The sequence below is a fragment of the Quercus lobata genome, chromosome 8 (genome assembly GCF_001633185.2).
Source record: "Quercus lobata isolate SW786 chromosome 8, ValleyOak3.0 Primary Assembly, whole genome shotgun sequence".
Classification (NCBI taxonomy): domain Eukaryota; kingdom Viridiplantae; phylum Streptophyta; class Magnoliopsida; order Fagales; family Fagaceae; genus Quercus; species Quercus lobata.
Window position 1 is genome coordinate 57,787,818 of NC_044911.1, and position 27,900 is coordinate 57,815,717.

Sequence of the window (27,900 nt, forward strand, 5' to 3'; positions counted from 1 at the left end):
TAAACTAAGAGAATGATCCTAAATATGTTTTGAAGCATGAAAAACCTTTCATTCATTAAAATAATAGAGAATCAAAGTATAATGCCTCCAAAGCTGGTGGAGGGGACTCTTCCATCCAAACAATTTCATCAGATACATCCCTAGCATAACGACTGTACAACGTGCACTTTGTTTTACACAACTAATAGTCATCCAACGCAAGCCATGAGTAAGGCATTAGATATCCTCAATTATATGACCTATTCAAGAGAGGTTTATCTATATTATTAATAAGAGGTTCCAAAACTTCTTAATCCATAGCCCATTTTTTTCCTTTTAAAATTTGGATGGATTGACAAGTTCGTGTCCGATTTTACAAGACCAATCCAGAATGAATATAACTACTAGTCGCAAAAAAAGTTTCTAAAATCGATTATTGAAAAAATTAGAAAAAAATGTAAAGTAAAAAAAAAAAAAATTAATTCAATAAGCATATGGTGTAAATACACTTTTTTAACCTTCCACTTCAAATTTGTATGCACAAAGTTTCCAAAAAAAAAAAAAAAATTTGACTATGCACACTTATATTGGAAGTGGGGTTTCAGTGTTTCACCATATCCTTATTGAATTTATAAATAAAATAATTAAAAAAAAAAAAAAAACCGAAGAAATTGAGTTCAAGCTTTATAGAAAATGTGATGTGCACAGCATTGTCTACCTATTACGACGTGTGTATAAAACCTTGGTTTTAATTGGGTTCTGTTTCTTTGGTCAGCCGTCTACTAAAAGGTCAATTCAACCTAAGTTGGCGATGCCATCATTTTACGCAACTTTTCCTTTTCTTTTATTTGAATGTGGAATGTGAACATAGCTTTACCTTTTATTTTTTCCATCAAAATTTTATATTATTTGAATGTGGAATGTGAGCACATGAAAAATACATCGACCGCTATCATTAATTCAATGGTGACTTTTTTTCCCTTTTTTTGGAGAGAAATTCAATGGTGACTTAATTATAATATAACATTCTACCAAAAAAAAAATATATAATACAATAACAATGATGTGAAAAATATTAGAGTAAACTATGTATTTCATCCTTATTCTTTATACCATATTTTAATTTGGTTTCTAATCTTCCAATGCTATGTCAAATTAGTCACTTTGTTATCTCTTGTATGGAAATTTATGATTTGGTAACAACCAAAATAAAAAACTAGTTTATTGCCATATCAACAAAAAATAATTTTTTATTTTTGCTGTTAACCATATCAACAATTTTCATCCAAAAAATAATAGCAGAGACTAAATTAACATGGTATTGAAAGGTTAAAAGACCAATGATACAATTAAAAGGTTAGAGATTAAATTGAAATATAGTGTATTTGGATTCGATTTCTATTTCTAATTAAATGAAGTTGGTTTTGCTTTCAAAAAAAAAAAAAAATTACATATTTTACTCAAAATAATATTATAACTAAATATGTATTGGGTGCAGGCCCAAAGTAATTTGCAAGCAACATGTGGATAGAAACAAGTGCAAAAATTCCTCAACTAGATGACAAAGTTCACGATGCTTGCATATTGACCACAACTTTTTCTGATTAGCCTTAACTTGTAACTATGTCGTATTATTCGTGTATACTATCTAGCTAGGGCTTGGTACATTGGTAACTTTTTGTTCTTAGTGCAAGCAATATTAGAACTCAGAAAACAGAAAACAAAGTCACCCACCTTTGGACAAACATCAAATTTAAACTCCAAAATCATGTATATTTCGGGAAACTGTTGCAGAACAGCCAATTAGAGGTGGGGAAGGTAGATGAATGCATTAAGAGCATTGGTTTAGGAGAAATATTTTTATGAGAAAATGATAAAGCAATTAACTTTATTAACAATTTTTTATATTTTCTATAAAAGTTATGTCAAAACTTTCCTAATATAATTTATTAACAATTATTCTAAGAGCATCATTTAACATGACCCGAATTAGAGATTAGCTTTTTACTTTTTCTAGTCTGAAAAAGGATAAAAAAATAATGAGTGACAAAGCATGTTTCTTGTTGAATGTATCATTGCCTATATATAAAGGCATGAAAAAAGACTGGAATGTGCCTTAAAAAAAGAAGACTGGAATGTGGATTGTGGAATCAGTTTCCCACGAGAAAGAAAAACAAAAATCCTGTTCACTTCTATTTTCCAAACCCATTCTACATTTATTTTCAATTGTTTTCCTAATAAATTAAATGACATGTCAATTATTAAATATAAAATTTTTGCCAAGAGCCTTGTAGATTGATCAATTGACATTTTTTGGTATTTCCAACGAAAACATCTAGGATTTAAATCTTCCTCCCCCAACTATCTAATAATCAAAATATATACATATACATTTTAAACTACATGTTGTATGAGACGACATGCTTACAACAAGACTCACGCATAATAGTAGCAGTAGATATTTTATTTTTATTTTTTTGTTAAAGATTTAAAAGTAGTCATATAGTATTTTATTTAATTGAGTGATGACACTATGCACTTAAAATACTTAATACCATTAATAAAATATTTCAAATTCCGAAAAGATTCTATTGACTAAATCCTAACCACGGTTAATTAGTGAAATCTTTTTTGAGATAAATATTACAATTCCTTGTCACTGAACTTTCAAAAAAACACTTCTAGCTTGATCAGGTATGAAAGTGTTTTTTTTTTTTTTTTTTAAACCAAGCCCTAATCATTTTGTGTTGGAAGTTTTTTTTCCCTTCAAATTTTGTGTGACAACGAACAGTGATATTTAACCAACAAAATTTTCACTAACCATAGTTTTTTTTTTTTTTTTTTTGAGAAACCACTAACCATAGTTAAGACTTGGTCATTAAATTATTTCAAATTTTAAAATATCCCTTATTGTTTCTTTTTTCTCTTTCTTTTTTTTGATAAAGTTTCAATTTATGGTGTCCGCTTTTGAAATATTTTTTTATTATTTCTATTATTAAAAAAATTATTAATATATTAATTTATTTCTAGGCTTCAATTTTTGACATGTTCTGTCACTTGTATTTGATAAAACTGAACATTCTGTTAAGGTAAAAATAAACTTTCAACAATCACAAATTTCCAAAAAAACAAAAAAAATTTAAAGCACACACAACAAAAAGGTGCAAATTATTAATCCATAAAAGTCTAGCATCCCAAATAAATGTATTTCATGTAACTACTAGATACTAAAAAAAAAAAAAAAAAAATCTCAACCTTAAATTTATATTGGAAATGAGAGTATACTTATCCTCAAAGTTATTCTACTCCAACTCATCCTTGTCCTTGTACGTTATCAATAATTATCTGAATGGACGCATCAACCATTTGTGACTTCCAAGTTTCAAGTTGCATAAATGGCCCGTATGGCTGTAGTCAAAAAGCAATTTTAGAGAAATGAAAGCAAAGTCTGACCCAAGAAAAAGGTAATTCTGACGATCGTGAAATTCATGGTACATGACTAGTCAAACCTGCCGTCACCAAGAAATCCCCCCCAAACAGCATGAGTAAAGGAATATAACACAGTTTTTTTTTTTTGGGAAGAAGTGAAAAATAACTTTAAGAATGATTGATAATTACCTAATGAAAAAAGAGAGAATGATTTACAATTATATGTTATTTAATAACTAATTGTAATCGTTAACTGGTTAAATTATTAATTTGACAACATTAGGGATGTATGGTTAGTATGGTTAATATGGATAAGATAATTAGTTAATATTGATAATCTTTCACACAAATTCAATATTCAACATTTTAGGTTTAAGAAAAATTGAAGTCAAATGAATTAAGGAAAAATGGTTTCTTTCATTGTTGTTACTATTGAATTATAATAAAAATTAGGTGTACAATTTGTATTCTTAACTTGGTAAAGACTCATCATATAATTATTATTAATAATTCATTATAGTAAAATGATTTGAGGGAAAAGGATCTTAACCCTTGACAGTTTTATTTGGCACCTAAATTTCAATTTTCTACTAAAAGGCAAGTCAATAAATAAAGATAATTTTATCAAAAAAAGAAGAAGAAGATATTTTGCCATTTCAAATATTAAAAGAAGGAACATGCTCAAAGTAATACGAGTAATTATTCGGTACTCTTGAAATATGGTAAAGTAGTGCTCACATCTCTCATATTTATCGTAAATCTTACTAATTAAAATAATGAGTGGGATTCTCCAAGAATGTAAGTAGAGGAGAGAACAACACTATCGTGCCTCAGGAGTATCTAATAATTTTTCAAGCACTATAATTTTTACTACATAAAACTTACAAATTGATATGACAATGAAGGTGAATGGTGAGTGTGGGGCCCGGCCCAAAATAATGGGCTAGTCTAACTACAGGCCCGTCCGAGAAGCATCCTGTCCGACGAGAAATCACAGACAGCATTATTCAGGCCCAATTACACCGAAGAAACCTGTCCGAGGAGTAATTCTTCCTCGGACATTACGAAGTCCAGACGAGGAACTCGCCCCAACCATTGTAGTTCATCCTCCCAGCATATAAAAAGAATAAAATCCAAAATATCTCATGGAAAGCTGTCACCACCACATTAATTACGCCACAACCACCCTCTTGGCCGCATTAATGAGGAAAAGACCCCTGAACAGTACTACCTTGGCCTCTGCAACTCACAAAGGGAGTGATAGGGGTGTCTGATGGGACAGGTGCTCAAGTAGATGTTTAGATGATCAACAAGTGTAAGGTTGAGATGAGAACAAGAGAGCTATATAATGTAGTGGAGTCCCTCAAAGAAGGGGGACACAAAAAACTGTATTCGGGACTAAAGAAATAGAATCTGACGTTGGAGATCCATCCTTGTGTTTTTGTTTCCGCAATAATATTGTCCATGTATCATACCAAATAGGCTCGCTGAGGCTAAGTTCTTTGACCCATCCTCTACAAAAATTTGTTGTGGGTTGCATCTTAGACCGAAACCTGATCAATAGGATTTGGGCCAGGAAAATCGTGCAACTACAATTGGCGCCGTCTATGAGAAGAACTAAGGCATCAGCTAGTGCAACGGTCGAGCATGGCAGAACTAGGTCCGCACCAGGAGGATCCTCACCAAGCTAACTCCCAACGGACACAACCCGCCGAGTCCTAGAGGCAAAATAACCTAACCAACCCAGGCGGCAGGGGGAATCGTGAGGGAAGTGTGCATACTATCCGGACGAGCCAGAGTCACACTCAGATAGGTAGTCACGTGTCTCAGAGGCGAAATAGTTACCAGGCCATGCAGCGAGAGATAGATAACCTAAAAAGGAAGTTACGACGTGTGCAGCGAAAACGATCTCCCTCTGACTCAGGCGAGTCTTCTAATGTGGAGGATGCGAGTTACAGACAAAGGTCAAGGACCCCCCCAAGTGAAACCTTTTCTTACGAAAGGGAACCACGCCCTGTGCGGAAGTATGAGAGCCCATCCAGCAAGGGTTCGGGGAACGACGCCATGAAGAAAGCGCTGGATCAGGTCTCAAGGTCACCCTTCACGTATAGAATCGAAGGGGCTAAGCTGCCTAGACGCTTCAACTAACCGGTGTTCGCCATCTATAACAGCCGAGCAGACCCGGTAGAGCACGTGAGTCAGTTTAACCAAAAAATGACGATTTATTCGCAAAATGAAACCCTAATGTGCAAAATCTTCCCATCCAGCTTGGGATTGATGGCAATGAGGTGGTTCAATAGCCTGAAGACAAACTCCATAGGCTCCTACAAGTAGCTCACTCAAGCTTTTTGCTCCCGTTTTATTACAAACACCAGAGTCCCTCGACCTCTCAGTTCGCTACTGTCCTTATCCATGCACGAAGGAGAAACCCTGAAAGCGTACTCGGATAGGTATTGGGAGGTGTATAACGATTTAGATGACAACCATGATAATGTTGCTATCAGCACGTTCAAAAGCGGTCTCCCCACCGAGCATGGCTTAAGGAAATCCCTCACCGGAAAACCAGTTGCTGACGTCCATCAGCTGATGGATAGGATCGACAAGTACAAAAGGGTAGAGGAAGATCAGCTGCAAGGGAGGGGAAAGGAGAAGGTTATCCCCCCCCAAAGCAAATGATTTCAGGTCGGAACGGCACAACCCTGGTCAGCCGATGAGAGATTTTTCACAACAGGCTGGACAGAGCAACCCGCAAACAGTGAATGCCGTATTCAGGGAGCCAGTACAACAGGTACTGGAGAAAGTAAGGGATGAGCCCTATTTCAGGTGGCCGGGAAAGATGGCTGGAGACCCTTCCAAAGGTAACCAGAACCTGTACTGTCACTATCATCAGGACCATGGGCATACCACTGAGGATTGCAGGAATCTATGAAATCACCTAGATCAGTTAGTCCGAGAAGGGAAGTTACGTCACTTTCTGCACCCATCGAGCGGCCATCCTGGCCAAGCAATACAAGAGTCTTGAAAGGATGTGTCCTTAAGACCTCCCACGGGGACGATACATGTCATCCTCGCTGCACCAGGAAGAACTGGGCCACCCATCCCCAGGGTATTAGCTGTTGATCGGCTCCCCTCCGAGGGCAGGCAAAGGGAACCCAAAAGGTCAAAAAAGGAAAGCTCTTTGATACTGGGATTCTCGGATGAGGATAAGAGAGGAACTATTCAACCTCACGATGATGCCTTGGTGGTTACGTTAAGAATTGGGGGCTTCGACGTGAAAAGGGTGTTGGTGTACTCGGGAAGTGCAGTAGAGATAATGTACCCTGATCTATACAAAGGGCTGAACTTGAAGCTGGAAGATTTGGCAGCTTATGATTCCCCCCTTCTCAGCTTTGAAGGAAGAATTGTTACGCCAAAAGGGCAGATCCGACTACCCTTACAGACTGGGTCAGAGGTGGTGGAGGTGAATTTTATCGTGGTCGACGCTTACTCACCCTACACCGCAATAGTCGTCAGGCCATGGATCCACGCCCTAGAAGCCGTAACCTCCACACTTCACCAAAAAGTAAAATACCCATCCAGAGGACAAGTAGAAGAGATCCGAGGAGATCAGGCCGTGGCCAGGAAGTGTATGGTGGCCGCCGTTTTACATCAGCCTCTAGTCGAGTCCTCGGTCCAGGAGAGCTTATAGCAACCAGCCACCTCGGCAAGGCAAGGCAATGAGCTGGCCGAGGAGATAAGGTGCGAAGGTTTAGATAAGATCGCTGTCAACAACGACCCGGAGAAGTTTTTTCAGGTCGGCTCTGAGTTGCCTTCTAGAGAAAAAGAGGAACTCGTCAGATTTCTTAGAGAAAATGTCGATGTGTTTGCATGGGACGCCTACGACGCCCCGGGAGTTGATCCTAGTCTTATTTGTCACCACCTGAACGTCAACCCCTCTTCCACACCGAAGAAGCAACCACCCCGACGCCCTTCAAAGGAACATGCTAGTGCCGTAAGAGACGAAGTGGCAAAACTGAAGAAAGGAGGGGTTATCAAAGAAATCTTTTACCCCGAATGGTTGGCAAACACGGTGGTAGTAAGGAAGAAGACGGGGAAGTGGAGGGTTTGCGTGGACTTCACGGACCTAAACAAGGCGTGCCCGAAGGACCCATTCCCCCTACCCCGAATCGACCAATTGGTGGATGCAACCGTCGGACACCCCCGAATGAGTTTCATGGACGCCTTCCAGGGCTATCATCAGATACCCCTTGCGCTAGAAGACTAAGAGAAGACGGCTTTCATGACTCCCATCGGAAATTATCACTATAAGGTGATGCCGTTTGGGCTGAAGAACGCAGGCTCAACTTACCAAAGGATGATGACCCGGATGTTCGAGCCACAACTGGGCAAGATCATTGAGGTTTACATAGACGATATGGTTGTGAAGAGTAAGAGGGTGTCCGAGCATGTGAAAGACCTCGAAATAATCTTCGCCATCTTAAGGGAGCACCGGTTACGGTTGAATGCTTCCAAATGTTCATTCGGGGTCGGGTCTGGGAAGTTTGTAGGGTACATGGTGACCCACAGGGGAATAGAAGTAAGCCCCGACCAAATCAAAGCAATCAACAGCCTACAGGCTCCTCGGAACCCGAAGGAAGTGCAGAAGCTCACTGGTATGATTGCAGCATTAAACCGGTTCATATCGCGATCAGCGGATCGGTGCCGACCTTTTTACCTCTTAATAAACAAGTGGAAAGGGTTTGAATGGTCGAAGGATTGTGCTCGGGCTTTCCAGCAGCTTAAGGACTACCTGTCCCGACCACCCATTATGTCCAGCCCTGAGGCAGACGAGGTGTTGTTTGCGTATGTCGCTGTAGCTCCCCATGCTGTAAGCCTGGTGCTGATACGGGATGATAATGGGGTGCAGCGACCGGTTTACTATGTGAGCAAATCATTACATGAGGCCGAGGTGCGATACCTACCTTTAGAAAAGGCGATTCTGGCGATAGTGCATGCCACCCGGAAGCTTCCTCATTACTTTCAGGCGCACACGGTCGTCGTTCTAACCCAGCTTCCCCTTCGAGCAGTGCTTCGAAGCGTTGACTACACAGGAAGGATCGCCATGTGGAGCGCACTTTTGGGGGCCTTTGATATCAAATATATGCCCAGACCCTCCATCAAAGGACAGGTCCTCGCAGACTTGGTAGCGGAGTTTGCTGAGCCCTCTATAGAAACAATAACCGAGAAGAAAGACACGGATGAAAAATCGGTTAGTGCAATTTCAGCAGGGGGGACCTTGCATTGGAAGGTCTACGTGGATGGCGCGGCCAACCAGAGAGGATCTGGAGTTGGGATAGTTTTAATATCGCCGGACGATGCTGCCATTGAAAAATCACTGAGGCTCAGATTCTCGGCTACGAACAATGAAGCCGAATACGAAGCCTTGCTTCAAGGGATAACGATGGTTCAAAGATTGGGCGGAAGAATAATAGAAGCATTCTCGGACTCTAGATTGGTTGTCGGGTAAGTGATGGGTGAGTTGGAAGCCAGAGATGCTAGGATGCAAGAGTACCTGGGACAAGTCAAACGGCTACAGACGAGTTTTGAATCCTTCAAACTGACGCACATTTCCAGAAGTGTAAACACCCATGCAGACTCGCTGGCCACTCTCGCCACGTCCTTGGCGCGTAATCTGCCGCGAATGATCCTTGTTGAGGATTTAGTCTGGGCAAGTCCCATCTACGGAAACCCGGCACAAGTCCATCAGATCAGAAAAAGTCCCAGCTGGATGGACCCCATAAAGAACTTCCTCTAAAACGACATCTTACCGGAGGAAAAACAGGAAGCTGAGAAGATACGCAGGAATGCTCCTCGGTTCTGGCTATCAGAGAACCACAAACTATATCGGCGCTCTTACTCTGGACCGTACCTACTCTGCGTACATCCAGAAGAATCCGAGTCTCTACTTGAGGAGTTACACGAGGGGATTTGTGGAAGCCACACCGGAGGAAGGTCGCTGGCGCACAAGGCACTCACCCAAGGGTACTGGTGGCCGAACATGCAAAGAGAGGCCCAAGAATACGCTAAGAAGTGCGACCAGTGCCAAAGATTCGCCCCGAATATCCACCAACCCGGAGGGGTTCTCAACCCCCTCTCTAGCCCATGGCCGTTCGCACAATGGGGCCTTGATATTATCGGACCTTTCCCCAAAGCTGCGGGGAACAGGCGATTCATAATAGTCGGAACTGATTACTTCACTAAATGGGTGGAGGCTGAACCCTTGGCCAACATTAGGGACTTGGACGCCCAAAAATTTATCTGAAAGAACATCATCACCCGCTTCGGAACTCCACGTACACTCATTTCCGACAATGGTCTCCAGTTCGACAGTAAGAACTTTAGGGAGTATTGCCGCGAGTTTGGAATCATTAACCGATATTCCACCCCCGCCTACCCTCAGGGAAATGGGCAAGTCGAAGCCGTGAACAAGGTCATAGTGAACGGACTGAAGAAAAGACTGGATGAGGCAAAGGGGAGATGGGTAGAAGAACTCCCGCACGTCTTATGGACGTATCGGACAACGCCGCGACGGTCAACCGGTGAGACCCCCTTTTCGATGACTTATGGGGCTGAGGCCGTACTCCCAATCGAGAACAACTTTCCCACACTAAGGTCTAAATCATTTACCCCAAACGGTAACGACGAGCTATTAGGAAGGAGTCCGGACCTAGCCGAGGAAAGAAGGGAAAAAGCAATGATTCATATGGCCTATTATCACCAGAAGCTGAGACAAGGGTATGATGCTAACGTTAAACTACGGCCTCTAGGTCCAGGTGACCTCGTGATGAGGAAGATTCTCAGCAGCGCAAAAAACCCCTCTTGGGGCAAGTTGGGGCCCAATTGGGAGGAACCATACCGTGTCACATCCGTGACCGGGATAGGCGCCTACTACCTAGAAGATTTGGATGAAAAAACTGTACCTCGACCATGGAATGTAAATAACCTCAGAAGATATTGTTATTAATGAAAATGGCTTAGCCCACGTTTTGTTTCAGGACTATCCTCTGCTTACTGTTCTATTTACGACTATTCATAGTATTAAACAGAACCTAAGTCCTGCATGGCTCCTCGGACCACAGACTTAGGGGAAATTACTACTCATGACAATTTATACAAGTTTTAAACAGAACCTAAGTCTTGCATGGCTCCTCGGACCACAGACTTAGGGGAAATTATCACTTATGACAACTATTCATAGTTTTAAACAGAACCTAAGTCCTGCATGGCTCCTCGGACCACAGACTTAGGGGAAATTATCACTTATGACAACTATTCATAGTTTTAAACAGAATCTAAGTCCTGCATGGCTCCTCGGACCACAAACTTAGGGGAAATTATCACTCATGACAACTATTCATAGTTTTAAACAGAACCTAAGTCCTGCATGGCTCCTCGGAACACAGACTTAGGGGAAATTACTACTCATGACAATTTATACAAGTTTTAAACAGAACCTAAGTCCTGTATGGCTCCTCGGACCACAGACTTAGGGGAAATTATCACTTATGACAACTATTCATAGTTATAAACAGAACCTAAGTCCTGCATGGCTCCTCGGACCACAGACTTAGGGGAAATTATCACTCATGACAACTATTCATAGTTTTAAACAGAACCTAAGTCCTGCATGGCTCCTCGGACCACAGACTTAGGGGAAATTACTACTCATGACAATTTATACAAGTTTTAAACAGAACCTAAGTCCTGCATGGCTCCTCGGAACACAGACTTAGGGGAAATTATCACTTATAACAACTACTTATAACAATTATTCATAGTTTTAGACAGAACCTAAGTCCTGCGTGGCTCCTCGGACCACAGACTTAGGGGAAATTACTACTTATGACAGATTGGGAGATTGTTACTTAAGGGAAATCATTCTAAGGCGTGCGCACAGCCTAGCACCATTGCAACCCTCATTCAAATTCGCCGCCCAACAACCCTTTTTATCTTAAGCGTTTACATTTATCTATATCGCGGCAAACGTTTATAAAAGAAGAGCGGTACTAGTACACATCCATAGAAAGCAAAGCAAACACACTATATTAATATTCCGAGAACAACATAGAGAGGTCTTTACAAAAGAGCGCAAAAACAGGACGACTCTCATTCAAAAAAAAAAAAGAGAAGGGAATACAAAAAATTGAAAGCCTAAAAGTTAAGCCTCAGTAGGAGGATCTTCTTTTTGCTCGGGCTGAGGAGGAGGAACCTCGATGGTAGAGTCCGTGGCGGGATCCTTCGCCTTGTCAGGAACAGGGACAGCATCAGGCACCGCCAGATCCTGCTCTGAAGCCACTTGGACGCCGTCAGGATTCTCTCGAATCTCCTCAGGATAGAAAATGTTCTCGGGCAGTCTTAGCACCGAATCTGCAGGAACTCCTGCAGCATCAAGGGCACGAGCCCATGAGATGCTACAGTAGTCCTTGCACACCTCGGGAATCTCCTCGGATAGCCTGGCCTCCGTTTCTTGGGCCCCGAGCTGGCGAGAAGCATTCTTTTCAGCCTCTGTGGCCTCTCGGATCAGCTAGGCCTCCTCTTTGACCCGCCGCAGCTCATCGTCGACTTTTTGCAAAGCAATCTTGAGATCCAGCACCGCCTGCTTCTCGGTAGCAAGGTTGATCTGGGTCGAGTACAGCTCTTTGCGCTGGTCCTCCACCTGGATCTCGGCACTTTTCAAACCAGCCTCTGCACTTTTGCGTCGTTGCTCCGACTCTTTGAACTTCTCCGTGAGTTCAAGGTGATCGTGCTTGAGGGACCCCAAGGTTTTCTCCATCTCCGTCCGAGACTGGATCTCAGCCTCAGCCCGACTGCGGTTACCCCGACAAAATTCCTCAGCCACAAATACCTGCTGAGTAATCTGCGAACGAAACAAAATTGTTTCAAAAATCTAACAAGGTTAAACAAATTAATAAAACAGTAAAAGGATTACTTACCATCGCGAGATCCCTTTTGAGGGATAGGAAGATCTCGGGCTGAGAAAACCGCCTATAGGCCTTCATATCCCGAGGAAGGAGTAGGGGTTGCTCTAAGGCATCAGCCACGTACCCTGCCCGGCCTCGGTTATACTCTCGGACCGACGCATTGTAGGGGATGGCAACCCCATCCAGCTCCAACTTGGGGTTCCACGTACGCGGGGTAGCGCGCACCTCAGCAAGGTTCTCCTCATCTCTGCTTTCCGAGGAGTTGCCCCTTCTGCTCCTCGGCGCCCGAGTGGTTTTTTGCTGCTTGGTCGGCTGGGCAACCACCTCACCCTCCTCAGAAGTGTCAACCGGCCTTTTCTTCTTCAGGTCCAGATTAACCTTAAGGCCAAGGTCCGAGGTGTCCTGAGGGACCACAAGGGGAAGGGTTTGGACCTGTGACTGAGTTGGTCCCTTCGATGACTGGCCTTTTGATGATTGGCCTTTCCCTCGGGAGGCCATTAACTCCCTTAAAGTTTTTCCCTTCCCGGCTATGGGCTCTATCTCTTCGTCCGAGGGATCGTCCGAGCAGATGATGATTAAGGAAACACCAACTGCGGAATGTTGGTCCTGCTCTCCTTCAGGATCAGAAAGTTCAACCAAGGGAGTTTACTGAACTTCCTCCTCAAAATAAAACTCGTCTATCTCTTCCTCAAGGGAAAGATAAGATGATTCAGTCTCCTCTTCGACCGGAACAGCAACGCCAGGCTTGTTTGGCGGAGGTAGCCGCTCTGCTAAGTAGGGGTTTCTAACGCCGGGTAGCACGACTGGTGGTAGATCACGTTGAGCTAGGAACCCGTTCTTAGACACGTCAATCCTAGTCAACCTCGGACTGCCAGCCCTTATGGCGTGACCGATAGCTTGGAAAGAGCGGCTCAGAGGTTGATAGCCCAGAACCAGATGGGCCGCACGTAACTGTCCGTCCTCAGTAACGTAAATCTCCGACCTTAGAAGGTAGTTCAACGCTGGCACGTTCACGAAGTTTATCCGAGGAGCGACGTGAACTTTATCTGCAATCGTCCAAGGAAAGTGGGGTTAGTTCATGAAATTTTCCAATTGCAAAGAAAGCGAGAAAAATAACCCCCCAATACTAAATCCTTTCCCAAAAAGGATTGGCCTTAAAGACGCCGCACCTGGAGTTCCTGCCCGAGTTGGACAATGAATACCATCGAACCACTCCCCTGAAGCAATAAGGAAGTCATTCTTCACGGTCTTATTGGATACTGGGAGACAAGAGATCAACCTAACGACCTCGGATCGGGATTTAAGATAATACCCTCCACTCTCGAGGCGGTGACACTCGTACAGATGAGCCACATCGTGCCAAGTAAGGCCTAGATTCATCCGCTCGTCTAAGACTTCTACACAGCCTAGTATCTTGAACATATTCGGGGCGCACTGATGCGGCATCAACCTATGGTTGGACAGGTATTCCCTTGTAATCCTACACATGGGAAGTGTCATCCCTCCCTCTATGAAAGCAATCATAGGGATAACAACTTCTCCCTCACCTCTATCTGTCAATATTCCTTCAAGAGGATAGTACTGCAGCCCCACCCCTGGGGGAATGCGGTATTTTGCCCTAAAGGCCTCCATAGCGGCCGGAGTTTTTACTAGTTTTTCGAATCTACCCATTTGAGCTGAACTGGAGGAATGAAAATAAAGACCGAGAAGGAAAGTAAAGTCCGAGGAGGGAATCGAAACGACGAAATGAACGAAATTCACTGATACCTTCACAAAACGCTCAAAGGGATGCCTGGAAATCTCTCTTGGAGGAGACGCCTCACGAAAAACGGCTACGGTGGCTTAGCGGACGCAAGTATTCGCAGATCTCTAGGGTTTAATGGAGTTCTTTGGAATCCTCTGGGGTTTGTGAGATGCAGATAAAAAGAAAAACTGAACCCCTCTGACGCCTTATATAGCCGGGAGGAGAGAGAAAAGATCGCTCCTGCCTAAAAATTTGAGAAAAAACGATGGCCGTTCGATCCACGCCACACCGTTGGATGAGGGAGACACAAAGCCTCCAGGAGTAAATGACCGCGCCTCGTAAATTGTAGCGCGTTCAACGTAACTGTCCGCACGCGCGCCCCAAGCTCTCCTTACTTCTATCCTGTCACTAACATCAAAATCCTGCTTTTTTCCTCGGAAGGAAATAAAAACCGGAGTTTTGAGGGGCTATTGTGGGGCCCGGCCCAAAATAATGGGCTAGTCTAACTACAGGCCCGTCCGAGAAGCATCCTGTCCGAGGAGAAATCACAGACAGCATTATTCAGGCCCAATTGCACCGAAGAAACCTGTCCGAAGAGTAATTCCTCCTCGGACATTACGAAGTCCAGACAAGGAACTTGCCCCAACCATTGCAGTTCATCCTCCCAGCATATAAAAAGAATAAAATCCAAAATATCTCATGGAAAGCTGTCACCACCACATTAATTATGCCACAACCACCCTCTTGGCCGCATTAATGAGGAAAAGACCCCTGAACAGTACTACCTTGACCTCTGCAACTCACAAAGGGAGTGATAGGGGTATCTGATGGGACAGGTGCTCAAGTAGATGTTTAGATGATCAACAAGTGTAAGGTTGAGATGAGAACAAGAGAGCGATATAATGTAGTGGAGTCCCTCAAAGAAGGGGGACACAAAAAACTGTATTCGGGACTAAAGAAATAGAATCTGACGTTGGAGATCCATCCTTGTGTTTTTATTTCCGCAATAATATTGTCCATGTATCATACCAAATAGGCTCGCTGAGGCTAAATTCTTTGACCCATCCTCTACAAAAATTTGTTGTGGGTTGCATCTTGGGCCGAAACCTGATCAATAGGATTTGGGCCAGGAAAATCGTGCAACTACAGTGAGTTTCAACTACCTAATGAATTAATGTTTTGATTATTTTTTGGTGATTAACGACATATCAATTTGTAAGTTTAATATAGTAAAATTTGTGGTATCTTTAAAACTATTATTAAAATAAATAGAACCAAAAAGCAATAATAATAGCCATCCAAATAATAATAACAATAATAAAAAATAATGAATTTTAAGAAACAACAGAAAATGTTTTATAACTCTGCATTTTTTACTTGGCTCTTTTTTTCTCCATACACATTCTAAAAAGGTTAGGCCTCTTATGCCATCAAAACAAATAGAGTAGACTAATATCACTTACCTGTTTACTTCTAAACTTTGAGACATATATAATATTATGCAATTAGCATGAGTAATCTACAATATGTAATCGAGATATATATATATATATATATATATATATATATATATATATATGTGGGGCCAGAGAATTCGTGGCCCAGGCCCACTCTACATTAGGGTCCAAGGCCTAAGCCGAGGAGAGCTATTGTCTAAGACGCATAGTGAAAGCCCAAAAAAGGCCCAAGGATGTGGCCGAGGACGATCATATGCTCAGCACTCACAAAACGCCTGAAGAAAAGGACAAACTCAGTACAGGGGCAAGACAAGGGAGAAAGCTGCCGACGTCGTAGTGCAGAATCCTGCATCTGACAGGCCCATACTCCAAACCATGCTATTTAACTTTTCCAACCACCCCCAACCACTCTGGGTATGGATTAATAGGACAGGTCTGCACCCCAGAAAGAAAACTTACACATGGACACTAAAAAGGGGGCGAACACTAGTATAAAAGGAGGAGGGAGCCCAGAAGAAAGGGGACCCCCGAAAAAACGGGAGAAGGGAAAGGGTACAATGCTCCTCGAACGTAGTCCGAGGATTTAAATCCTACAATCCGCACTAGTGGTAGGCTTAGCTAGTCAAGCCAAGTCCACACATATATAAGCTTCCATAAATACCACAACTAAACCGCGGACCTGTGACCAAGGTCATGCCTTTCAAGTCCACTCTCTACAAATCATATTGTTAGGGCCCTTTACATATGAGCCCAATGTCCTTTTTGGGTTGTTAAATAATCGTGTCCCTACAATTGGCGCCGTCTGTGGGGAGGCTCGCGCGTTGGCACAGGTGGCGTTGGAGTCAAGCCTCTGTCGTGGAAGGGTCTGTGGGGAGGCTCGCGCGTTGGCACAGGTGGCGTTGGAGTCAAGCCTCTGTCGTGGAAGGGTCGGTGAAAGGTCCTTCATTTCCAGCAGCACGTTGTTGTTGTTCCGACATAAATTTCCACTAGAGACTACGCCTTGTAGTGTCAAGGGCACGGGTGGCTCTAGGGGCTTCCAACATCAAGCTAACGCCCCCCCCCCCACCTTGGCCGAGGGGCTAATCTTCGAAAACAAGAAAAAATACAAGTTTTGTATGGTTCTCGAACTCAAGCCTCTGGGGAAACCAACTACTTAGAAGAAAAATACAAGTTTTGGACAGAACCAAGGCCTTGTATGGTCCTCGGACTCAAGCCTTTGGGGAAACCAACTACTTAGAAGAAAAAATCCAAGTTTTGGATAGAACCAATGCCTTGTATGGTCCTCGGACTCAAGCCTCTGGGGAAACCAACTACTTAGAAGAAAAATACAAGTTTTGGACAGAACCAAGGCCTTGTATGGTCCTCAGACTCAAGCCTCTGGGAAAACCAATTACTTAGAAGAAAAATACAAGTTTTGGACAGAACCAAGGCCTTGTATGGTCCTCGGACTCAAACCTCTAGGGAAACCAACTACTTAGAAGAAAAATACACGTTTTGGACAGAACCAAGACCTTGTATGGTCCTCAAACTCAAGCCTCTGGGGAAACCAACTACTTACAAGAAAAATACAAGTTTTGGACAGAACCAAGGCCTTGTATGGTCCTCGGACTCAAACCTCTAGGGAAACCAACTACTTAGAAGAAAAATACACATTTTGGACAGAACCAAGGCCTTGTATGGTCCTCGGACTCAAGCCTCTGGGGAAACCAACTACTTACAAGAAAAATACAAGTTTTGGACAGAACTAAGGCCTTGTATGGTCCTCGGACTTAAGCCTCTGGGGAAACCAACTATTTAGAAGAAAAATACAAGTTTTGGACAGAACCAAGGCCTTGTATGGTCCTCGGACTTAAGCCTCTGGGGAAACCAACTACTTACAAGAAAAATACAAGTTTTGGACAGAACCAAGACCTTGTATGGTCCTCGGACTCAAGCCTCTGGGGAAACCAACTACTTAGGAGAAAAATACAAGTTTTGGACAGAACCAAGGCCTTGTATGGTCCTCGGACTCAAGCCTCTGGGGAAACCAACTACTTACAAGGAAAATACAAGTTTTGGACAGAACCAAGGCCTTGTATGGTCCTCGAACTCAAGCCTCTGGGGAAACCAACTACTTAGAAGAAAAATACAAGTTTTGGAAAGAACCAAGGCCTTGTATGGTCCTCGGACTCAAGCCTCTGGGGAAACCAACTACTTACAAGAAAAATGCAAGTTTTGGACAGAATCAAGGCCTTGTATGGTCCTCGGACTCAAGCCTCTAGGGAAACCAACTACTTACAAGAAAAATACAAGTTTTGGACAGAACCAAGGCCTTGTATGGTCCTCGGACTCAAGCCTCTGGGGAAGCCTCTGGGGAAACCAACTACTTAGAAGAAAAATACAAGTTTTGGATAGAACCAAGGCCTTGTATGGTCCTCGGACTCAAGCCTCTGGGGAAACCAACTACTTAGAAGAAAAATACAAGTTCTGGACACAACCTGGACATTGTATGGCCCTCGGACTCTACCCCGGAGAGGAGTTACCCATTAATGGTAGGGTTAATCCCTAGATTGAATGGAATCCCCAATTTTTCCTCGGATCCTCAATACCTAGGGGACCAATGTGATTGTGATAGGGCCAGGTGTTATAAAAAACACGGTCAAAGTCCCTCACTGCCCGGCAGCCCATTCGGATGGTTTATTTTGAATTTCTCCTCCTCGGGCGGCTGCCTCACACGCATTACGGAGCACTCAGCAGTTATCGGGTTAGTCTCATAAGTTTAATCTACTGTGGGTTAACATTATTATATTTGGTAATGTCAATAAGTTCAAGTTAATAGCTTTTTGTTTCACGGTTTCCTGCCCAAAGTACCATCAAAGGAAAATACAAATGTAGTACACCCATTCACAAAGTAATTATTGCAGAATAGAAAAGTATTTAGAAGGAAACAGATTCATCTTTTATTGAGACAAAGAAAGAGTACAACGTACAATGAAAGAGCTTGAATAAGCTTATGCTAGAAACTAACTACGTAAGCAAAAAGAAAAGATACAAGGAAATAAAAAAAAATAAAAAAAATAAAAAAACAGAAGAGAGATGCAACAGTTCTAAAATGTTGTCTACGAAAACCATTCCTCAATACTTTTATATGCCCATAACTCGGGCAGCAAAAGAACCTAACATGAGGCTAGCACCTTTGAAGAAAAGGTGCAAGGAGCCGGAAGTTGATGAACCTCTATGTTAGCCACGCTCGTGATAGAGTAGATGGCGCTGATGACGGAAAACCTTACTGCTGACGCACCAAGAATCTGATGCGACCAGTACCTGCTTCGGATTTTGACTGAAAGAGGTAGAGATATCACCCCCACCTTGTTAAGACGGAGGATTATCTTGAGTCTGTGTCTCCCCTGTCCAGACCGCACCACCTTGAGTCTCGGAAGGATCCGGTGCCTCTGGGGCGGGTGTGGTTCCATCACCCCTACCCGTGCCTCAAACATATTGCTCTAAGGGTGGATTGCACTGGATATGGAGACTATGGCTTTGGCTGAAGGATTATGAATTTGAAGGGTTTATATGTAAGGGGAGTAACCTCCTATCCTACATATATAAAGGGCAATTTGGTAGCATTTAATTTATGCAGGTTTCCAAGGAATGCTACGGACAAGACGATTTTGGCTCGATTTCCAACATCATCTGCAGCCATAAGATTTGAATATCCTCGTGAAGGCGCGCCTCGAGCACTAAAACGTCAAGGACACCGCGTGGGTAAATCTAAAGGGATGCCTCTTAATTCGGCACATCAATAAGGTACAGAATTTGAGCAAACCATGATGTGGGCCCCGCATCACCAAAACCCTCCTCCCTAACTAAAAAGTCGGGCAGCAGGATTTTGAGGGGTTATTGTGGGGCCAGAGAATTCGTGGCCCAAGCCCACTCTACATTAGGGCCCAAGGCCTAAGCCGAGGAGAGCTATTACCTAAGACGCATAGTGAAAGCCCAAAAAAGGCCTAAGGACGTGGCTGAGGACGATCATATGCTCAGCACTCACAAAATGCCTGAAGAAAAGGACAAACTTAGTACAGGGGCAAGACAAGGGAGAAAGCTGCCAACGTCGTAGTGCAGAATCCTGCATCTGACAGGCCCATACTCCAAACCACGCTATTTAAATTTTCCAACCACCCCCAACTACTCTGGGTATGGATTGATAGGACAGGTCTGCACCCCAGAAAAAAAACTTACACGTGGACACTAAAAGGGGGGTGAACACTAGTATAAAAGGAGGAAGGAGCCCAGAAGAAAAGGGACCCCCGAAAAAACGGGAGAAGGGGAAGGGTACTATGCTCCTCGGACGTAGTCCGAGGACTTAAATCCTACAATCCGCACTAGTGGTAGGCTTAGCTAGTCAAGCCAAGTCCACACATATATAAGCTTCCATAAATACCACGACTAAACCGCGGACCTGTGACCAAGGTCATGCCTTTCAAGCCAACTTTCTACAAATCATATTGTTAGGGTCCTTTACATATGACCCCAATGTCCTTTTTGGGTCGTTAAATAATCGTGTCCCTACAATATATATTTTGAGAAATATTTGTAATCTATATATAATTGAAGATATTGGCTTTTGGTTGGCCTTAAGATATTTTGCCACTTAAAATTTTTAGAGCCACACAAATTCACAAGTCAATATTTTAATTAAATTTAAATTATATTGTATATTTAAACTCTCGATTATAATTTTTTCATGTTATATTTTATTTAAATAATAGAATAGACAGTTCTATATACAAATCCAATCAAAATAAAAAACTATGAATAGTGTTAGAGATACAAACTATTTTACAAAAAATTTTGCACACTGCTAATGTGGTAAATGATTATTTGTAAATAAAAAAGTAATATTAATAGTGGGTTTAGATGAAAAAAAATAAAAAAGTTAGTCACATCAACAGTTTGCAAAAATGTTGTAGTTTGTGACTGTAGTATTACTCAAAAACTATTAATGATTACTATAATTATATATTTAATAGTACTAAATAAAACCATAATCATATGTAATAAATACCTATTAATGATTACCATAAATTTATATTTAATAGTTTCATATAAAAACAAAATCATAATAAATGTCCATAAATAACTATCATAATTATCATATTCATATTTAATTATATACAAAATACTAGAGAGATAAAAACAATTTTTTAAAGATAAAACCATATTTTTTTTAAATGATAGAATGGATAAAACCATATTTTATTAAACATTGGTTATTGATTAGGTAACATATATAAAATTGAAGTTATTTGACTTTTGCCTAATTTTACGATATCTTGCTATATAAGCTTTTGTGGTCTCAGAATTTTACAAGTCATTATTATAAAAATATATATTAAAACCCTCAATTATAATCTTGTCACATTAAAAAAAAAAAAAAAATCTTGTTACATCTTATTTCTTTGTTTCTCAAGAAATTCGTGCAGCAGAAGATCCTAAATTTGAGACGTTCTACACCAAAAATATTCTTTTAAATGAAGGCATTAGTGCTTATTTCTTTAAATGATATAATGGATAATTCTATATATAAACATGATCAAAATAAATGTCTATTAAATATTAATGTTGAAAAATCACAAACCTTCTTAAATTTGACACCTCATTGGTTAAAATCTTGTATTCCCAAAGCTCTTTCCCTCTTTGAAAGTTAAAACAAAGATTTTTCATAACAAAAATTTTTCTTCGACCAATAAGATGGTGGATCAGGCAAAGAAACTAGATCCAAAAAGTGATATTACTCAAGGAGTTACACCTTTTCCAGCAGAAATTCTGGAGAAGTTACAACTTCCCAGCTCCAAAAATCATTAAGGATTTTTAACTTATGCAATAATTTTTAGCTTTTTTTTTTTTTTTTTTGACCCCAATAATTTTTAGCTTTAGAAACTACTGGATATGGATGAGAGCACATCATGGTGAAAGGACATTGAATGAGTCACCATTTTTTTAGATGCTACGAAAATGTTTTAGCAAAAAAAAAGATGCTATGAAAATGTACTAAAGATCCAAAACTAACATTAAATTTGCTGCTACACGATGAAAGGACATCAATTTTCTTCATCGATCCCGAAAATCGTTTTTGGAAATCTTTATTTTACATCAATGAGATGTTTACTGTTGAGGTGTCAAATCTAAGGTAGTTTGTGATTTTTCAACCAACAATCTGAAAAATGTGTCACTCAAACCTATCTTCTTAATAATTATCATAATTATTTTTTAGAAGTAATTACAATAATTATCAAATTTTATATTTAAATAAAAAATAAACAGAGAAAAAACAATATTTTCTTACTTTTTTTTTTGAATACATAACACGTAAGTTTGTAAGTGGTATGTAGGAAAATTTATAGAAAAATCAAATAAAAGCAATTAATAACGTGTGTGTAGGATTGGGTTCAAATTATACCTGATGTAATTTTAAACAATGTTTAACCACCTAATAACTTGTTATTCAATTTATATTTTGAAAATCTAATTGTTAAATTACATTTCTATATGTTCTTAACATGCACGCCAATTTTTATGCCAATCGGATGTAATTTGCCATTGATCCATAAACTCATCTTTTTTGCATAATTTTAAACTATAAAAACTTGAATTTAAATAATTATTTGATGACATGGCTATTGATCTTTAATCATCTTTAAATTTTGTAAGCTTAAAGAATATACGAAGATAATGTAATCCAGCGATAGATTTATCAAAATTCACATCTAATTAAAAAATATTAAGTGGTGTAACATTATTTAAAATTACACAAGATGCAACTTGAACTTAACTCATATATATATATATATATATATATATATATATATATAGAACAGAAAAGTCAAAGAAACCGAGTAGCAACTTGCAATCCAAAATTGCTGGTCAGCTACAGCATGCCAAAGCAATAGATCGGCAACTTGGAATCCAAAATTGCCGGTCAGCAACAGCATGCCGAAGCAATAGATCGGATTAGATTATAACTTTTTTTTTTTTTTTTTTTTTTTGGGTGGGGACAGATTATTAACAACCTATCTGGACCCTCAAAAAGTTAGGCAAAAAATTTGGAGGCTTGGATTTCTCTCATCAGCTGCTTTGCGTTTAACCTATAAAAAGTTTTCTCCAAAAAAATAACCTAAGTCTTTCCATTTTAAATATATTATACACTACTATATATATATATAATAAAATTTTTGGAGCTAACAATTCTATCTATGGTAAAATATGTATTTAGTTCATATCTTTATATCTCTTTACATTATATTTTAATTTGGTCTTTAACTTTTTATCTCTTGGATGAAAATTGTTAATATAACTAATAGTCAAAACTAATTTTATTTGTTAGAAACTAAATTAATATAATTGAAAAGTTATGGACTAAATTAAAATCTCTATCAACCAAAAAAAAAGAAAGTCTTTAGGGTCCACAAAAAAAAAAAAAAAAAAAAGTCTAAATTAGGGTCTCTTGGATGTTAACGGCACTTTATAAGGGATATGATTGATAGGGATATAAAGATACGATACATACGCACGGTAGATAAGGTACACCACTGGCAACGTAGCCTAAAAAGAATGGTGTAGCATTGGATATATAATAATAATTCATCATCTTCTATTGTGATTCACTGATTTGTATTTAAAATGCCTTCAACTATCAAAAGCTCTCCCCACGTTTCTCTGATACTTGGTACTAAAAAATTAGTGCTTTTTACTGTATTTCTTTACTCTTTTGTTATAAATAGTGTCTCTTCTTTCATATTTTGGTAAACTCAAAGTCCCAATAAAACCAAAACCAAAAAAAGCTTATTTGCCATTCCTTCTTATTCTTCTTAAAGTTTCAGAACTCAGAAGCCTAATTCCTTCATGGTTTGTCTCTCTCTCTCTCTCTCTCTCTCTCTCTCTCTCTCTCATACACTATCTATTTTTTTTTTCTCTCATGCACACAAAGGGTTTTGATATTAATGTTCTTCTCTTTCTTTTAACGTTTGCAGGCACAAGCACCTGACTTAGGAGGTGTTAAATATGAAGAGGTAAGCCTGGTTTCTAATTAATATTATAGATTCTATCATATTATATATATATATATATATATATATATATATACACATGTGTGTGTATTGAATTCATTGTTGATTGTTTGTTTCATAATTTTGCAGGACTACATCGTGAATTCCCGTGGATTGAAGCTTTTCACGTGTAAATGGATTCCAGAAAATCAAGAACCAAAAGCCTTGATTTTCTTATGCCATGGATATGCTATGGAGTGCAGCATCACCATGAACAGTGAGTTTTTTTGTTTGTTGGTTTGTTTGTTCATTAATTTTATATGGAAAACCAAATACATAGAACAGCAAATAAAAAGTATTCTGATATAATTTTTGTGATTGGATTAGGTACGGCAACCCGGCTTGTGAAAGCGGGTTTTGCAGTTTATGGGATAGATTATGAAGGCCATGGGAAATCAGCAGGACTGCAGGGCTTAGTTAAGATATTTGACAATGTTGTCGATGATTGCTCTGATCATTTTACAACCATATGTGGTCAGATTTTACTCTCTGTCTCTTTGAACCTTAAAAAAAAAAAAAAGCATATAGATCACAAACTGTCAAAACGTATGTGTTTGGGTGTTAAATAACCAATTTTTTCAAAAGCTTAATATAATTATATACTTCCTTCACATCCTTCACGTGTGGGCTCAAATTTTCTTTTAATAGGTAAAACTTAACACGTAAGATTTTAAATGAGTGGTAAAGGAAAAAGATATTGAATTTAAGATTCATTACCCTCATATCACCTCATATCATGTTAAATTATTAATTGCCTCAAAAATTTAAATTATTAGTAAAATTTCTACTATTGAATTCTATTAAATGGTTAGAATTTACTAAGTTCTTATCACCTTGAAAAACAACTAGGAAATTTTGGAGAATTTCAATTATAATTCAGCAATAAAGTCTTAGTTTTTGTCTTTTTCTGGCTTTGATGGAAAAAAAAAAGAGTTCAATATTGTGATTCTAATTAGCCTTTTTTTTTTTGGTGTGTGTGGGTGATATACAGAGAAGAAAGAAAACAAAGGGAAGATGAGATATTTGTTGGGTGAGTCCATGGGAGGTGCAATGTGTCTGCTATTACACAGGAAAAAGCCTGATTACTGGGATGGTGCAGTCCTGGTTGCTCCTATGTGCAAGGTATGAACTTCCATTGTTCATTTTTTTTCTCTTGTGGGGTTCAATGTTGTCCCGCTAGTTTTGGAGTGTGCTGATAAAAGTACGTATATGGTCCTGTTGCAAACTACTCTGTAGTTTCATTATTTGTCCTTATACAGTGTTCATTTGATGTGACCTCTGACCTTTATGTAATATTGTCTGAAATTTTTCTGAGGAGAGTTTGTTTTGAATTTTTTTTAGAAATTCTTAACTTATTGCGTCTGTTTTTAATTATGTCTGTTTTTAATGATAATTTTTTATTATCAAATTAAGATATTAATCAAATTTTAGTGTAGATTAGACCTTTAAGAATGAGCTAACAGTTTGTCTTGAAATTAATTGTTATTAGAGAGAGTTCTTCATATTTTTCACATTTTTTTTATACGCGGTTGGTGATACATAACTAGCACAACTTTTTATAGGGCCATAGGTATAGTTTTATCTCTCTTTTAGAATATAAATCCGTGTGTGATTAGTCAAATATAGATTGCAATTATTTTAGACCATTAACTATCTAGTGGGTCCTGTCTTAAAAGAAGTAAACTGTTGATAAAATAAAATAAAAAAGAAGCCTTGGCCGAGACGACTCTCCTTCGGAACCAAACAAAAGCGAGTTCCGTGATTTCTTGGGTGACACTTCAATAACGAAATAACATGGCATTTAGTCTCTATCACCAAGTTTTAAGGACTAAAAAATTCATCTTTTAAAACGGTATCACTTGACCAAATCAATTTAAAAATAGTAGTGATAGATAAGATGAGAAATGAGAATATGTTGAATGTTCTCTTGGAATAGAAAAATCTGGATTGTCAAAAAAAAAAAATAATAATAATAAATAGAAAAATCTGGATCCAATCGTGAACATTTATATCCCAACTCATGGTTTGAATTTTTCCAATAATTAGTCAGCCTCTAGATTCAATCTTGACAATTACATAAAGTTAATGACTATTTAAATATGACTTTATTTCCCATCAAAAAAAAAAAAAAAAGACTTTATTTTATTTTTAATTTGTTTTCAATTTTTATATTGTACACAGATTGCTGATGACATGAAGCCAAGTCCAATAGTCATCTCTATTTTGACAAGGCTATCCACTATTATTCCAACATGGAAAATAATTCCAGGACAAGATATAATTGATCTTGCCTTTAAAGAGCCCGAGATAAGAGAACAGGTATATATCTCCTGCTTTTGTTTTTATTTCCTATAAATAATAAAAGGGAAGAAAATAGAAATAGTTTATATTTAGTAACAAATAACTGAATAAGTTTTCAACTTTACTATGCCAGTGTGAAACTGAGTGTTAATGATAACATTTTAATAGGTAAGAGCCAACCCATACTGCTATAAAGGGAAGACTCGCCTGAGAACCGGATATGAACTTCTCAGGATCAGTACAGACATCGAGAAGAGACTTCAAGAGGTTAGTTCACATTTCTATTTTTGGACCTACCAAGTCTTTTTTTTTTTAATTATTATTTTCTGTTCTATTCTATAATCTATTAGGAAGTATTCTAGCATAAAATGATCATTGTCTATAATATCAATTATTCAGTTACAATGAATACTAAGAAAGGTATATATAGAGATTAGGAGATAGAGTTAGACATACATGAGTTGAGAAATATAATTGAGCCTATTGAACCTATGCGCATAAACCTAATACCTCTAACAATTGCCGACTCTATAAGACATTGTACATTTTGTTTAAAAAAAAAAAGAAAAGAATTTGAAGAACTTTTCTACTGTATGGAAGCAATTGGACAAGAGCATGAGTTAACATGTGTTTTTCTTTGACCTTTGTTAGGTTTCATTACCATTTTTAGTTCTGCATGGTGAAGAGGATAGAGTGACTGACAAAGCTGTTAGCCAACAGCTTCATGAGTTGGCTTCAAGCACAGACAAGACCATCAAAATGTATCCAGAAATGTGGCATGGTCTACTCTATGGAGAGCCACAACAAAACTTGGACATAGTGTATGCAGACATTATCAGCTGGTTAGAGAAGAGATCCAACTTAGGAAACTCGAGGTTGGAGAGGGAGCATAAGCATGAAAATGACCGATCGCTCAAAGACTAACAATGTGCCTGAAAAACAATAGCACTGCTGTTTTAGTGGCCAAAATTTAGGGGTGGATGGAAATTAATTAGGCAAGAGCAAGGAAAATTTTATGCCTGGTGAATTGCATATTAAATTTATTTATAGCTCAATTCATGTGTAAAAGAGAGCTTGTCAATAAGTGTGGCCCCAGGTTTTAAATACAGATACTATTGAATCTAAAAAAGAAAGGCTAGACCTTGGAAATTCATTACTATTTCTATTACATATTTGTTTCTTATTGAAAATTATAATTTTGCATTTTGATCTTTGTTTTGCACCTACTCTCATTTTTGTGGTTTGGAGGAATAACACTCAACTCCAAATCTTAAGATACACAAACCCCTCTTGAGGTTCGGAGAATAACACTCAACCCTAAACCCCCAAATCTTAAAATACACAAACCCCTCTTGAGATTTAGGAAATAATACCCAACTCTAAACTTTAAGATAAATTATACTCCATCTCCTTAAGGTTTAAAGAAATCAATACACTAATTCTCCTGTTAATAATTGTAACAAAATATTCTAAATTTTAAGAACATTCGTAATGGAAAATAGTATTTTATCTTATTTTACCATCTTAAAAAACTATTTTATCAATTATATCATACCATTTTACAACACACCCAACATTTCAATTTTTATTTTCCTATTCTACTCATCAAGATAATATATATTACCCACTAAAATAATATAATATATTTCAATACAACTCTCCCTCTCTTCTCCCCCATCTCTCTTCCACTTTATCAATTAAAATATATTATAATTTTTACTAAAGTGCTACAGTACCATCCTACATTTAGGATGGCAATGTAGCACAATTGCAAAAAAATTACAATTCTAGCATTTTACAAGTCCGGTTGCCAACACGTTTTTGTACTTTGATTGTACTTTTCCTTTACATTTCCCATTTGCAATTGTCAATGAAAATGCTCTAAAGAGACCCCTTTGATCAGAACATAGCCATGATTATTGAAGGCTTTCTTTTGGTTAAATATT

At 39.1% G+C, this 27,900-nt stretch overlaps 1 protein-coding gene across 1 annotated transcript; it reads left to right on the forward strand.

Annotated features, from left to right (window-relative positions):
• Nucleotides 1-23,197: 23,197 nt before the first annotated feature.
• LOC115954692 (caffeoylshikimate esterase-like) lies at nt 23,198-27,122 on the forward strand. Its single transcript, XM_031072617.1, has 8 exons — nt 23,198-23,453; nt 23,579-23,617; nt 23,744-23,870; nt 23,981-24,127; nt 24,645-24,775; nt 25,835-25,972; nt 26,123-26,221; nt 26,606-27,122. The coding sequence occupies exons 1-8, from the start codon at nt 23,451-23,453 to the stop codon at nt 26,876-26,878; spliced, it is 957 nt and encodes a 318-aa protein (XP_030928477.1). The 5' UTR covers nt 23,198-23,450; the 3' UTR covers nt 26,879-27,122.
• Nucleotides 27,123-27,900: the final 778 nt, after the last annotated feature.